Source organism: Callithrix jacchus, chromosome 3 (assembly GCF_049354715.1).
Source record: "Callithrix jacchus isolate 240 chromosome 3, calJac240_pri, whole genome shotgun sequence".
Taxonomy (NCBI): domain Eukaryota; kingdom Metazoa; phylum Chordata; class Mammalia; order Primates; family Cebidae; genus Callithrix; species Callithrix jacchus.
In genome coordinates this window covers 16,631,535-16,647,865 of record NC_133504.1, presented here as the reverse complement: position 1 = coordinate 16,647,865, position 16,331 = coordinate 16,631,535, and the positions used below count along the sequence as shown (strand labels likewise).

At 37.1% G+C, this 16,331-nt stretch overlaps 1 protein-coding gene and 1 long non-coding RNA gene across 5 annotated transcripts in view; one reads left to right on the top strand and one right to left on the bottom strand.

The window, feature by feature from the left end:
- Positions 1-16,331, top strand: part of LOC144581708 (uncharacterized) — a 187,696-nt gene that overhangs the window by 152,524 nt on the left and 18,841 nt on the right. The window lies entirely within an intron of this gene.
- Positions 11,152-16,331, bottom strand: part of HPGD (15-hydroxyprostaglandin dehydrogenase) — a 30,168-nt gene continuing 24,988 nt past the window's right edge. Inside the window, exons 5-7 of the mRNA XM_002745206.7 lie at positions 15,714-15,790; positions 13,359-13,522; positions 11,152-12,180 (exon numbers count right to left, since the gene is read on the bottom strand). Coding sequence (XP_002745252.1) covers positions 12,042-12,180; positions 13,359-13,522; positions 15,714-15,790 — 380 coding nt within the window. The 3' untranslated portion in view covers positions 11,152-12,041. The remainder of the gene's footprint in view (positions 12,181-13,358; positions 13,523-15,713; positions 15,791-16,331) is intronic.

The following is a 16,331-nucleotide window of genomic DNA, read 5'->3' as shown; positions in this document are numbered from 1 at the left end:
AAAAAAAAAAAAAAAACCACCCTAGGAATATACTTAACCAAGGAGGTGAAAGATCTCTACAAGGAGAACGGTAGAACACTGCTGAAAGAAATCATAGATGAGACAAACGAACAGAAATATACACCATGCTCATGTAGAAGAAACACTGTGAAAATGACCATATGACCATACTGCCCAAAGCAATCTATAGATTCTGTGCAATTCTTACCATCATCATTTTTCACAGAACTAGAAAAAAAATCCTAAAATTCATATGAAACCAAAAAAGAACCCAAATAGCCAAAGCAATCCTAAGCAAAAAGAATAAATCTGAAGGCATCACATTACCAAACTTCAGAAATATACAAGGCTATAGTAACCAAAACAGCATGGTATGGGTAAAAAAAAAAAAAAAAATGTAAAAGAATAGAGAATCCAGAAACAAAGGCATAAACTACCAACCAACTGACTTTGACACAATGTACAGAAACATAAATTGGGGAAAGGACAACCTATTCGGTAAACAGTGCTAGGAAAATAGAATGACCACATGTAGAAGAATAAAATGGGATCCGTATCTTTTACAATATACAAAAAGTAACCCAGGATGGATTAAACACCTATATTTAAGATCTGAAACCAATGAAAATTGTGCAAGAAAACCTAGAGGAAACTCCTCTGGACATTGGCCTTGGCAAAGAATTTATGATTAAGACCCCCAAAGCAAATGCAACAAACAGAAATAAATAAATGGGATGTAGGTAAACGAAAACGTTTCTGCATAGCAAGAATAAATAATGATCAGAATAAACAGATGACCTACTGAATGGGAGAAAATATCTGCAAGTTATGCATCTGACAAAGGACTTCTCTCCAGAATTTACAAGGGACTCAAATCAGCCAGAAAAAAACAAACAATCCCGTTAAAAAAGTGTGCAAAGAGCATGAATAGACATTTCTCACTAGAAGATATATAAATGTTCGCAAACACTAAAAAAATGCTCAACATCACTAGTATCCAAGAAAACGCAAATTATAACTACAATTAGATGCCACCTTACCCCAGCCAGAATGGTCATTATTAAAAAACAAAACAATGTATGTTGGCATGGATGTGGTGAAAATGGAATGCTTATACACTGCTGGTGGGAATGTAAACAACCTCAGTGGAAAACACTATTGAGATTTCTTAAAGAACTAAAAATAGATCTACTATTCAATCCAGAAATCCTACTACCCAAAGGAAAAGAAGTCACTATATCAAGAATATACCTGCATGCATATGTTTATTGCAGCACAATTCACAATTGTGAAGATATGGAATCATCTCTCTCTCTCTCTCTCTCTATATATATATATATATATATATATCCCATGGAATACTACTCTCTCTCTCTATATATATATATATATATCCCATGGAATACTACTCAGTCATTAAAAAGATAAAATAATGTTTTTTGCAGCAACTTGGATGGAACTGGAGGCCTTTATTCTAAATGAAGTAACTCAGGAATTGAAAACCAGATACAGCATGTTCTCACTTATAAGTGGGAACTAAGCTGTGAGCACGCAGAGGCATACAGAGTGATATAATTCACACTGGAAACTCAGAAGGAGGGCAGGATGGGAAGGGCTTTAGCATGAAAAACTACCTATTGGGTACAATGTGCACTACGTGGGTGACAGATACATAAAAATCTTAGACTTCACCAGTATACAATTCATCCATGTAACCAAAACCCGCTTATACCCCAAAGCTGTTAAAATTTAAACATTTTACAAAATATTAGTATCATCGTTATTTTGATCAATTGTATATTAACTATTTTAACCATATCAAATCTACTTAGATCTTATATGAAAAATGAAATTCAAAATTCAATGTGTGTGTATTTGTTGCAGAGAGCTATGATCATAAAATTCACAGAAAAAAATATTTAGAATAAAATTCTGTAGAGGAAGTAACTGAGTTAAATGATAAAACAAAATTTCTGACTCTTGAGAAGGAGCATATTCTTGAATTTTAAAGTGGATAATAAGGTTCATAAAATGGTCATGGTATTTATTATCCACTGAACATTTTTAAAGCCATTATGAAAATATACAAAAAGTACCTACTAGTTAATGAATTTAATCTTATATTTAAACTTAAAAATATGAGAGGGGTATGGCAGAAATAGCCAGCTCTCCACTAAAAGTAAATATTTCCCCTTTCCAAAGGGTAGAGCTCTTGCTGGAAAGTGGCTTCCCAGGCGGGGGTTACATTTTCCAGCACCAAAACCCATCCAGGTGGAGCTGTTTGAGTAGCTCTACAAAGGGTATCAGAACAGCCTGAAGTGGTTAAGGAGCAGGTGTGCCGTGTCCGCCCTCTGAGTAGATCTCAAGGCAATGAATGATGGCGGAGCTATAAAATATGAAGAACCTGAATCCTTGGAATGCTGCCCACTCTACATACACCTGCGTTGTATTCTTGCATCTGAGAGTAATAAATTTTTATTTTGTTAAGCCCCTGCGATTTGGGGAATTATCTCCTATAATACCAAGCATTACCTTAGCGAATACAGATTGATTCCAGAAGTGAAATGCTGCCAAGCAACAGCAAACTAATGTCTGCACCACTGGTTTCACAGCGGCGTAGTGGCGGTGAGGCTAGAAAAGTGGAGGACCATGCTAAGCCAAGATAAAACATTTGCTGAGTATTTTCCCTCCCATGCCTAACAAGGCCAATTTCTTAGGTGAAGGGGTTGGAAGATAGAATGATAGTGTTATGTTTTTGTGTTTTCTGATTACATCTAGCAAAGTATAGAACCAGGAGGTGAGCTCAGGCTGAAATTGCCTTGTTTGCAATAAAAATTTAAAGAAGAGATCATCAAAAAATGTGGAGATTTTTTGGTTGGAAAAGTCAACTGCTTTTAGTCTCTAAGCACAGAAATATGAGTCAGAAAATTTTCTGCATGAATGATCCCTTATACCTTAGTTATGACACGAATTCCAAGTGTGAGTTCTATCACACTTTTCTCAGTGTACTCCCATGATGTTGAAAGAAGAGAGGAATAATGAGTGCATAGGGTGCAAAATAATATATCAGGCTTGAAAATTACGGTTATCAATGACTTAATTATGATTTTAAACATATTTCAGTGTTTTAAAGCAAATGAAATTGACTGGAAGTAAATTGATTGGAGCCTACTAATTTTTTAATATGATGCACAGCTGAAGCAATCCCACATCAGAGTTAAAAAGCTTTTAACTGGACCAGGCATGGTAGCTCAGACCTGTAATCCCTGCACTTTGGGAAGCTGAAGTGGGTAGATCACCTCAGGTCAGGAGGTGAAGACCAGCCTGGCCAACATGGCAAAAACCCGTCTCCACTAAAAGTACGAAAATTAGCCGGGCGTGGTGGTGCATGCCTGTAATTCCAGCTACTTGGGAGGCTGAGGTAGGAACATAGCTTGAGCCTGGGAGGTGGAAGTTGCAGTGAGCAGAGATCTTGTCGTTGCACTTCATCCTGGGCTACAGAATGAGACTCCGTCTCAAGAAAAAAAAAAAGGTTTTAATTGTTTAAGACTTAAAATAAGCATTGGGGGTCGGGCGCGGTGGCTCAAGCCTGTAATCCCAGCACTTTGGGAGGCCGAGGCGGGTGGATCACGAGGTCAAGAGATCGAGACCATCCTGGTCAACATGGTGAAACCCCGTCTCTACTAAAAATACAAAAAATTAGCTGGGTATGGTGGTGCGTGCCTGTAATTCCAGCTACTCAGGAGGCTGAGGCAGGAGAATTGCCTGAACCCGGGAGGCAGGGGTTGCGGTGAGCCGAGATCGTGCCATTGCACTCCAGCCTGGGTAACAAGAGCAAAACTCTGTCTCAAAAAATAAAACAAAAAATAAAAAAAATAAGCATTGGGTATCAAAGAAACTTGCACTGATGAGACATCAAATGCAAGTATGTGTAAACTCTGCAACTCCCAGATTTGGCACAGAAAGATGGAGGATAATAGACAGAAAAAATTCACCAAGTTAGAGTGAGAGGCTCCTGGGCACAATGGTAAAATCATAAATCCCAAACTGAAGACTTCAATATCAGCAAGGAAATTCCCCACTGCCAGGGAAGAGAGACCTCCTAACGCCTACAAGGTAGGACTGTCTCATTGCTATTGGCCACTGACTGCTGTGTGCATCCCATTCTTTTCTTTCCAAATGAGGTATTTTATTGCAGGCTTTCTTTTTTTTGCTCATTATTATGGTGTTTGTATTTGCGTGCATGTCTGTGTGGACACACACAGCAGGTGAGAGAAATCGTCTTTTAAGTTCATAGGTCACTAGATCATGAGAAGCCACATGCATCCTGACAGGGAGGACTGTGCGTCTGCTGGTGATTCTGAATCTAAATTAGGTATAGTAACTGCATGGGATTTTAGGATGTTACAGTTGAGAAGGAGTAAAATGTTTTCAGTGTGAGGAGCAACGGATTTATAGGGATATTAAGTGTGGCAAAGACACAGATGATTTGTCGATCAATAACTCAGCCACCCTGTAGTGTGTAGAATTGTTTCTGGGAGGCATCACCGCAGTTTCTCCATTTCCCAGTATCCCTTGCATTTAGAAACGGTCATGGGACTAGTGTCCCCAGTGGATGATGAGTAAAAATAGTGCATGTTACTTCCAGCCTGAAATGTTCAAGAAGCTGGCATGCCTGCCCCATTCTTTCTTCTCCAGTTCACTGACCTGAAGTAAATGATTTGAAAGTCATAGACAGGAGAACTACAAGGTAGAAAAATCCTGAACAACCTCATGAAAAGCTGCTCACTGAATACAGCATTGCATTCCTGTGTGGGTAAAGGAAAATAAAAACCTACTGTGTTTGTTACTCTTAATGATTACAAAGAATATAGTTATAAAAATTATTTTGTGGGTATAGGAGCAAAACATTTGAAAGCCATTGATCTAGTCCAGTTCTACACACACACACACATGGACACACATACACACACACACAAATTTAGGGGCCAATAAAAATTTATGTAAATGTGTACATTAGATATTAAATAATGGTATCTCACTAACATGAAATTACTTTAAGGTAACCTAAATCCAGGAATTTACCAGTTTATCCTCTTTCAATGTAAACATAGCAGGTTGAGCTTAAAAGTGTAGTAGGATCTAACAAGACAGTCAACAGGTTTTATTTATTTATTTTTGAGACAGGGTCTCATTCTGTCACCCAGGCTGGTGTGCAGTGGTGTGAGCTCAGCTCATTGCAACCTCTGCCTCCCAGGCTCAAGCAATCCTCCCACTTCAGCCTCCAAGTAGCTGGGACTACAGGTACCCACCACCATGCCTGGCTAACTTTTTTTATTTTGTTGGTAGAGATGGGGTTTTGCCATGTTGCCCAGGCTGGTCTCGAACACCTGACCTAAAGTGATCTGCCTGCCTTGGCCTCCCAAAAGTACTGGGATTACAGGTGTGAGCCACTGTGCCCAGACCATGCTCAGTAGCCTTGTTTCCTTCATAGCACTTAAAAGAGTGAGACAGTATTTTTTTCAACACATATTTAAAGTCATATGAACAGACACTTTACAAAAGAAGACATATATGAGGCCAACAATCATATGAAAAAATGCTCATCATCACTGGTCATTAGAGAGATGCAAATCAAAACCACATTGAGATACCATCTCACGCCAGTTAGAATGGCGATCATTAAAAAATCTGGAGACAACAGATGCTGGAGAGGATGTGGAGAAAAAGGAACACTTTTACACTGTTGGTGGGAGTGTAAATTAGTTCAACCATTGTGGAAGACAATGTGGCGATTTCTCAAGGCCTTAGAAATAGAAATTCCATTTGACCCAGCAATCCCATTACTGGGTATATATCCAGAGGACTATAAATCGTTCTACTATAAGGACACATGCACTGTTTACAATAGCAAAGACCTGGAACCAACCCAAATGCCCATCGATGATAGACTGGATTGGGAAAATGTGGCACATATACACCATGGAATATTATGCAGCAATCAGAAATGATGAGTTTGTGTCGTTTGTAGGGACATGGATGAATCTGGAGAACATCATTCTCAGCAAACTGACACAAGAACAGAAAATGAAATACCGCATATTCTCACTCATAGGAGGGTGATGAAAAATGAGAACACATGGACACAGGGAGGGGAGTACTAAACACTGGGGTCTACTGGGGGGAAAAGGGGAGGGCCAGTGTGGGGGGGAGCTGGGGAGGGATAGCCTGGGGAGAAATGCCAAATGTGGGTGAAGGGGAGAAAGGAAGCAAAACACAGTGCCATGTGTGTACCTATGCAACTGTCTTGCACATTCTGCACATGTACCCCAAAACCTAAAATGCAATAAAAATAATAATAAATAAAGTCACACTAGTAAGACAAATGATTTTAAGGATTGTGATAGGAATTAATAATAAATCCATACATCTGCATAGCAAAATGCATAGTTAAAAGTAAATGACTAATGGACCATTAGCTACTCTGGGACTAGATTCCGGAAACATCACACCATTGATTACCTATGGAATTAGAGTGATATCTTTACTTAGGAGTCTTAAAAACAAGGTTTAGGCTGGGTGTGGTGGCTCATGCCTGAAATCCCAGCACTTTGGGAGGCAGAGGTGAGTGGATCACCTGAGGTCAGGAGTTCTAGACTAGCCTGGTCAACATAGTGAAACCCTGTCTCTACCAAAAATGCAAAAAAATAGCCAGGCATGGTGGTGGGCACGTAATCCCAGCTACTTGGGAGGCAGAGGCAGGAGAATCGCTTGAACCTGGGAGGTGGATGTTGCAGTGAGCTGAGATCATGCCACTACACTCCAGCCTGGACAACGAGAGTGAAACTCCCTCTCAAAACAAAACAAAACAAAACAACAAAAATAAGCTTTAGCAGGGAGTAAGTAGCAAGTCCAGATCCGTATTGTAGCAGGGAAAAATAGAAAATGTATGCATATGCCTGTTTGTTCTCAAATCTACAATCTTCCCTTGTCCTGCTCTGCTCTGAATACAAAGGGCTGACCCTGAAAATGACATTTTCCTAACTCCCTTCCTAGCTGAGAGATACTCACAGGATATTGAGGAGGTGATTTCAGGGGATTTCCTCCCTGTTGACTCCAGAGAGCCCTAAGGGCTGTCTCCTCCAGGATTCCACCTCCCACCTCATAGCCCCTGCTCTGTAACCCCAGCTTTGACTGGCAGCCTCCCATTGCTTCCTTGGCACTGGTATTACCCTGAATTGACCAGTTCCGGAGGTGATAGAGCCTTCCTGCTGTCTCTGGGTTGCCTCATCACCCATGTTTGGCTCTTTAACTCTTGTAACTATTACTAGTTTATGTCTTCGGGACTCAAATGCTGTTTTCCATATTGGACCTAATGATTAATACATGTCTGCACTAATATCTACATAGAATATAATATACTTAACCATGTATATTAAACATGGTAAACATGCATTTACAAAAACACAATTTCTCAATAATTATTTGTGTTTGTTTTGTTGTTTTGAGACAGTCTCACTTTGTCACCCAGGGTGGAGTGCAGTGGTGTGATCTAGGTTCACTGCACCCTCTGTCTCCTGGCTTCCTTCGTCAGCCTCCCGAATAGCTTGGATTACAGATGCCTGCCACCACGTATAGCTAATTTCTGTGATTTTTGTTTTTTAGTAGAGATGAGGTTTCACCACATTGGACAGATTGGTCGCGAACTCCTGGCCTCATGATCCGCTTGCCTTGGCATCCCAAAGTGCTGGGATTACAGGCATGAGCCACTGCACCTGGCCAATTATTATTTGTTGAGTGAGTGAATGTTATGCACGGAAATGTTACTTGAAAACATGGGAGAAGAGATAGTTTTATAGTTTAAAGATAACCTTAGAAATCTTATAAAATTTAATGTAACTACATGCCAACAATAAGATTTTAGTAAGATGAGTTAGGAACAATGCTAATACTGAAACAGGAGGATTTTTAATAAAGATTGCCATTCTAACTGCCATGAGATAGTATCTCAATGTAGTTTTGATTTGCATTTCTCTAATGGCCAGTGATGATGAGCATTTTTTCATATGTTTCTTGGCCTCATATATGTCTTCTTTGGAAAAGTGTCTGTTTATGTCCTTTGCTTACTTTTGAATGTGTTTGTTTTTCTCTTGTAAATCTGTTTTAGTTCTTTGTAGATTCTGGAGATTAGCCCTTTGTCAGATGGGTAGACTGCCAAAATTTTTTCCCATTCTGTTGGTTGCCAGTTCACTCTAATGATTGTTTCTTTACAATAGCAAAGACCTGTAACCATCCCAAATGCCCAACGATGATAGACTGGACAAGGAAAATGTGGCACATATACACCATGAAATACTATGCTACCATGAAAAACAATGAGTTCATGTCCTTTGTAGGGGCATGGATGAATCTGAAAACCATCATTCTCAGCAAACTGACACAAGAACAGAAAATCAAACACCACATGTTCTCACTCATAGGAGGGTGTTGAATAATGAAAACACATGGACACAGGGAGGGGAGCATCACACACTGGGGTCTGTTGCGGGGGACTAGGGGAGGAACAGTGGGGGGTAGGGAGGTTGGAGAGGGATAACATGGGGAGAAATGCCAGATATAGGTGATAGGGTGATGGAGGCACAAACCACATTGCCATGTAGGTACCTATGCAACAGTCCTGCATGATCTGAGCCTGTACCCCAGAACCTAAAATACAATAAAAAATATATTAAAAAAATAAAAAGAGAGAAAAGAGAAAAGGCTAACAAGCTCTAATGTAATGGTAAAATTAAGAAGGTCATATATTCAGAAACTCAAAAAAAAAGCAAATCTAGAGGCAATGATTGCATTTTTGCAGTCAATATTAAAAGCAAGTAGGTTTTGAACGTTTTCACTGTGATTCACAATCATAAATATATTTTATATTAAGAATGAGTACAATCATATATGCATGAGATACCTCCTGTATTTTCTATTCATTATCTTTTCTTTTGTCATATCCTATTTAGTGTGATCCAGTTTTTCACACACTTTGGAAATCATGGGTCTTGGCACGTTATAGGAACTAAAAGAGTATGCAAACTTATCCAAAGGATTAAGATGTAACTAATTGGCCGGGCACGGTGGCTCATGCCTGTAATCCCAGCACTTTGGGGAGCCAAGGCAGGTGGATCATCTGAGGTTGGGAGTTTGACATCAGCCTGACCAACATGAGAAAACTCCCATTTCTACTAAAAACACAAAAATTAGCCCAGTGTCGTGGCACATTCCTGTAATCCCCTACTCAGGAGGCTGAGACAGGAGAATCAATTGAAGCCAGGAGGCAGAGATTGCAGTGAGCTGAGATCTCCCTATTGCACTACAGCCAGGGCAACAAGAGCAAAACTCAAAATAAATAAATAAAAAGCTGTAACTTATCTTTACTCACTCTGTCTTCCTCTACAGCAGCTATCTATTGTTTTTGTCACCTCAACGTGTGTTCACCTACTTTCTGGTAATGACAGCACAATTTTCCTTTTGGAAATTTTCCTTCTGCTTATCTTAGTCCATGGGACTCAGGTCAATGTCCTGCCCACCTCTCCTGTCTCCCTCCCATTCCCTAATTCTACCAGCTCTGAGGAGGCACACCATCTCCTTCTGGGCAGGCAGATTAGCCCTCTCTCTGACCACAAGGACTGTCTCAATAGTGGGCACATAACCTAGGCAAGGCCAAATCAGTTCTTGTTTTGGTGGACTGAAAGCTGCTGGAAATCAGGCCTGCAGATCCAGGAAGTCATCATGTGAAAGAGCTGCCCAGAAGGGAAGCTAACAAGAGAAAAGGAGATGGAGACCCTATGACAGTAACTGTGACCCTGGGTCCAATCACCTTTCCTATGCACCAATTTTCCTTTGAAATTCTAATTTAAGAAAAACTATGCATGAGATGATACGTCCTATGTGAAATACCTTGAACTTTTTTCAAAATTTGTATTCTCAGACCTCTTCAGTATGCTAAATTTATAAAAAGAGCAAAAGTAAGCAGAAATTGTCATATAGTCACTTCTATGTTAAATGATATTACAAGTATCTAAATTTGTATTTATATGAGAAAATAAAATTTGTAGGACATTTCAATGTCATTATCAAGTCTCAATCTTTTTCTCCATGTCTATGTATTTCTAGTTTTGCTGTTCTGAGAGTACCAACTTCATTTTACCAAGAAAAACACATTTGAAAAATATATGTACCATTTACATTAGGATTTTCACTGAAAAATACAATCAACCAAGGTCTTCCTTCCCCACACTTCAATTTAATTATTTTCTCAACCAGTATACAGAGATATCATATAACAGTATGAATTTATTTAGAGCTACTTATAGAAGATATGATTTCAAGTTAGTTTTAAACTTACATAACTCACATTTTTCCAGTTCTATTTGATATTTGATTTTAAATGTCTACATAGTTTATTGATTTGAAAAGAAAATAATTCAAAGCAAAACGTATATTGAAGGCTACTAGACCAAAAAATTGTCCATAAGTGAAAAGTTTATATTATTTATATGACAGAGGAAAAATATGTAAGATCAGTGATACTGGGCATACCTACATCATTTGCTGATTGATCACTGACAGAATATACAAACAAGATTGTGCCTATTTACAATTTATCTCTATCAGATGTTCATTGATGTTCATTACTTTGTCTTTAATACATTAAATGAAAATCTAGACTGCAGTTATTCATATTTGAATTACTCCTTAAAAGTGAAGGCAATAGTTTTCTATAGCAGAATTCATGTGAGTACTTCTAGGAAATCCACATCAATCTCACATGGTTAAATTTTACTTCAAGCTGGGAGGTCTGGAGTTAGCACACAGGATGAGTCACTTTTGCGATTTTTTTTTTTTTTTGAGAAAACGACTGAATTGGAATCTTGTGCTTTCACTGTTATTAGCATTACTTACTTCTTGCGAAGAGTGTTACCCAAAGGAGGTGTATTTAATTATTCTTTCTTAAGATAGCTTACAGCAAAAAAAGCAAAACACCACAGCTATTTTTGCATCAGTGTCATAAATTTCAGCATAGGTACAGAAACATTTACAGTTGTGGCTGTGGCAAAGTGGTTTCATTTTGTTGATAGCTATACATAAAAACCAAGGAATGTATAGAGATAAGAATAAAAAAGTTTTATTGAAGGGTAGGCACTTTTGAAATTGGTACAAGTCAACAAAAACGTAATTTGAAAAAAAATTACATTTGCATTTTTTTCTTGTTGAGCATATCTTAAATATAACATTTTTGGAGTACTAACTATTCTTTATTGCTGTAACTGATAGAAGTTTAATTCCTGAGATTTTTGGAGTCAGTTAATGTTCTTAAAGTGAGCAGAGGAAAGAAATGCCTTTCCCGGATGGGAGGCTAAACTGTGAATCAACAGTGTCAATCAGTTACTGTCTGTCATTTTTTTCATACATCGGTTTTCATCTGGAATATGTTTACACCATAGGTTATTCCTTAACTACTGACCCTAAGTATGCTACTTTAAGAAGCTCTTGAAAGAACTGAAATTGTTCAGCTGAAAGATGGTATGTAGGTAGAAATTATTATGAAATATTTGTCATTGTTAAGTAGCTTTCCTGTTTTAAAATATGAACTTTATATGTGTGAGTGTTTTACATCTGGTTTGATTTAAATAACAATTCAAGTATCTCCTTTAAAATGATGTTCTGAAAAATGTTAATATTTATGAAGCACAGATATAAATACACTTTCTTTCTTTTTAAAAGGCAGAATATTCCTTGAATATCCTTTGTTTTCATCATTTTTTAGACTACTGAGATTACAACCTAGCTTTGGTCCACGTGACATTTTTAATAGTTCATAATTTTTATCCATATACTTAACTAAATTTTTCGAAAATGTTTATCATCAAATGCATAAAAGAAAACTTCAAACTACAATATTTCATTAAAAGCTATATTCAAATGAAGATAGGGTCTGAATATAAGTCATTTTTGCTTATTTTCACTTTTGGCTGATATAGAAGCTGTTCCGTTCATTGAGTTTTTGCTTGAAATGGAGTTGTGTCATAGTCCTGAAAATGAATTCCCTTAGAAGCTGTGATCTTCATAATAGCACCATTTAAAGCATCGTCTTCAATGAGTGTTATCAATCCACTGGCAATCAATGGTGGGCTAAAAATAGAGAAAACAGTATTGTGAAACTAAAGATTGAGGCATATTATCACTTCACTTTAAATTTACTTCTGAAGAATCTATTATGTTGAACATGTTATAGGGAAATGTATGTCATTAAGCTATGGCTACTTCCAATTTTTATTTAATTACATATTAGATATCTAGATTAGATATCCCATTTATACAATTTATTCAATTAGATTTTTTTAATTGAATATTAGCTAACTTTTTGATAAATTTAGCTGTAATCTTCTAACATTTTGGCAGGAGGAATTTATACTAATTATTTTCATGGAGCAAATGATCGCTTTTCTCATCTTTATCATATCAGTTGATCTTAGACTTACCAGATATAAATGTTATTATATCTGTAGAAATGTAACAGCTAGCATTTACTGAACATTTTATTTTTTGCCAGTTGGTGTTTTAAGTACCTTACACATATCATTTTATTTAAGTTTTACAAAGTCCCTAAGTTTGTTATAATATTATGTCTATTTTATATGTGGGACAACTGAAGCATTTAGAGGTAAGATGGATAAGTTCATGGTCAGTGGTAGAGCCGAGATTTGACCTCAAGTCTGATTCCTTAAACCTGATAACCATGATTCTGTGCTATGAAATCCCAGACTACTCTAACTCAGATGTAATTCACTGAGTAAGCATGTGTGCATGTGTGCATGTGTATCAACTATTTCTTCAGATGTAATTCACTGAGTATGTGTGCATGCGTGCATGTGCATCAACTATTTCTTCAGACGTAATTCACTGAGTAAGTATGTGTGCATGTGTGCATGTGTATCAACTATTTCTTCAGAAACTGGTTGAAGTTATGGAACCTTACAATATTTCACAAAGAGTATGTTTTAATATTGCTTGGAATTTAGGCAGAGAAGGTATCATTGCATTCAAAGGTGGCTAAATATCAACTTTGTGGCTGAAGGTAGTAATGAAGCATTTTCCATATTTCAAAGTAATATTCATAATGTATAAACTTACATTCTATTCCTAAACCCAGAAAAAAAAAATATTTTCTCCCAGAGAGTTTGCTAAACCAAAAGTTTGATTCTTGTGTTAATTTCTCAAATATATAAGCTTATTTTTTCTCTTTTTATTGCTTGTCTAAATAATACTTTGCTTCATCGTTTAAAAGAAAATAGTATAGTTTTACTTACTCCAAAATTCCATAGTATTTCATCATATCCTTGATATGATCCTTATATTCTATATATTGTCCCATGTTTTCTTCTTTTTCAATTGATTCGAGGATGGGCGTGTTAACAAAGCCCGGGCAAATGGCGTTCAGTCTCACACCACTGTTCATAAGGTTAGCAGCCAACTGCCAATGAGAAGGTTGGAGGTTTCAGCAGTTTCATAAACATATAGCACAGGACAAACTGATCATGAAAGCATCTTACAATAGTCTCGTGTAAAAAATATAGTCAGATATCCTTCCGGCTATATAACAATGACTGGTAAATAGAAAGACAGGAAAAGAACACATACCCAAAGTACTGTATTAATTCCTGAAAGTCTTACCTAATTAAGTTTAAAAAATCAGTATTACTGGACAACTTTTGGAAACAATTATGTAAGCTTCTCTTATGTACTGAACTCTGCAGGGACCTGAAGCTAAGCAGCAGAGGCTTAGAATTGATATACCATTTTCTTTCAAATATTGTGGATGTATAACAAATAATACTTACAAAATAATTTTGGTGAAAATGTTTAGAACTTTGAGTCTATAGACTTTTAACATTCTGCCCCATCTGGAAGACAATTTAAGTATTTTTGGAGTAATATTATTTGGCTTAATTTACAAACTATTGATATTATTTGCAATTATTAAAAAATTAGTCAATTTCTCATTATTCATGGATTACATATGAACAAATTTGCCAAATTTGCTTCCTAAAATTTACTTGTGACCCTGGAAATCAATAGTTGTGGAGCATTTGTGGATACTTGTGAACATGCACAGAGCAGTGAGAAATCTGAGTCACTAACGTGCATGTTCCTGCTGAGGTCACGTTAAGACTAGGCTCTGCCTTGCCATGTTTCTCTAATTTTTGTGCTTTTTTCTTGGTAATTCTGCTGTTTAAGATGACTACCAAACCCACTGTAGAAGTGCTGTGGAGTGTTCTTTAGTGCAAGAAGACTGATGTGTCTTATAGAAAATATTTGTGTTAGATAAGCTTTGGTCAGGCATGAGTAATAAGTGCTTTAGTGATGAATTCCATGTTTATACAATATATAATAAATAACTTGTCTTTAAACAGGGATACACATAAAACAAGGTTATGTGTTGACTGATTGGAATTTTGTGACCAGAGGCTTTCAGGAACTTAAGCCAATATTGCCCCTAAAAGCAATGGTTCAGTAGTCACTAACGTAGTGTTCGCAAGTGACTTCATGGAATGTAACTACCCTGAATAACGTGAACTGACTTCAGAAGTTTTCAGTCTTGTAATTTTAAATATAATTTCTGGTCTTTAAGATGTACTTTGCTTTATAAGAGAGCTTTATATGAAGTCTATCTGAAGATTAAGTCTTTGCAAATTAGGTAATAATGTACACTCAAATTAAGTGTGAGAACTACTTATCTTCCATTTTGGCTGAACATTTAACATTTGTGCATCTGTTTTTTCTGTGTCTTAGCAGTTCTTTGATTATATTTTTCTCTCACTGACTCCTCTCTGTCTTACCTAGATGAACCACTCTGTACAACTGTTCTTTTCGCTTTTACCCTTGTCCTTTGTAATATAATTTCCAGACAGCAGGCACAATGGTCTTAAAAAGTAAATCTGATCTTATCATTCCTGTGTGTAAAAGCCCCATGGATGGTTACACTGAATAAAATCCAAGCTCACAACTGTGGCCCACAGCCGCCTTTGGTCTGGGTTCTGCTGGTGTCTTGAGTGATACCTCATCCTACTTTCCCCTTGCTTACCAGACCCCATTCAAGATGTCCTTTTGTGAGTTGCAGACAGGCAGGCATTCTCACCTCATATCATCAATGCATGGGATCAGTTAGGTCTAAAGTATTTTTCTAAGCTCTGTACACCTTTCACCTTAGGCCTCATGGAGACATTATCCTTGACCACTCTATCAAGTAAATGTGTGGCCCCACCCCTCCTTCCAGCCCCATGTTCTCACTCATTTTCATCATATCACTGGTGACAAATAATGTCTGGGGCCTATGCATCTTCTATTTCAGAAAATCTGAAGTTAATAATATTTAAATTTGGAGTTAGTTTTGGAAATAAGTATTATCTCCCCATTATTTATCCTTAATACATTTTTAAATAACACATCTGTATTTAGAATCTCCTTCATTGAAAAATGAGTCTATTATTTATTTGGTCCTTTAGATGATCTGAAAACTATTTTTTCTAATAAAGATGGAGGTATGCTTTTTTTCCATCTTTTATCCAAATGTATTGATTTCTCAAGTGATTCCTCTCTACAGAATTCATGTTTTACAAATGTATGCACAGATAAATGAGAGACGATGGTTGTTGCAGCCTCACCGCTGCTGAGCGTGTGAATCCAACGATGCCATGCTTTGAAGCACAATAAACCGGCTGCTGTGCAACAGGGATGAGCCCTGAAACAAACGAATACAACCTCTAAATGCTTCGATTAAAAAAATAAGCAGACTACCCAAAAATGAAAATGCAAACGAACATTTTGTGATGATTTCAATTTCAGATGAATCTGAATAACACATTAACATAAAGCCAGATGGCTTTGTAAAACTCAGTAAACTAAGTGTAGTTTATTCGCTCCCTGACCCACGCTGTCCAGAATTTGTAGTAGGTAAGTTACACCAAGAGATATAGCCAAGAGTCATATGTGTTTTTCTGCCTCCCCGGGCCTTCTAGAAAGCCAAGGAAAGTAAATGGTGTCTAAAAACACCAAGAAAATCATCTTAAAACTCAGTAAATTACCATCTACTTTTCAATTTTTAAGTCTGGATTTTAAAAAGTGTATATTCTACATTTTTAAGGCTTCCAAATGGCTGAGGGAATTTCAATCTTCAGAGAATTTTGGAGATTATTGGTCTTCACTATAAGTTAGTATACAATTTCCTGTCACCAATCTGTCTTGAACAATGCCTCCAAAAGTTTAAGAAAATTAAAAGTTAA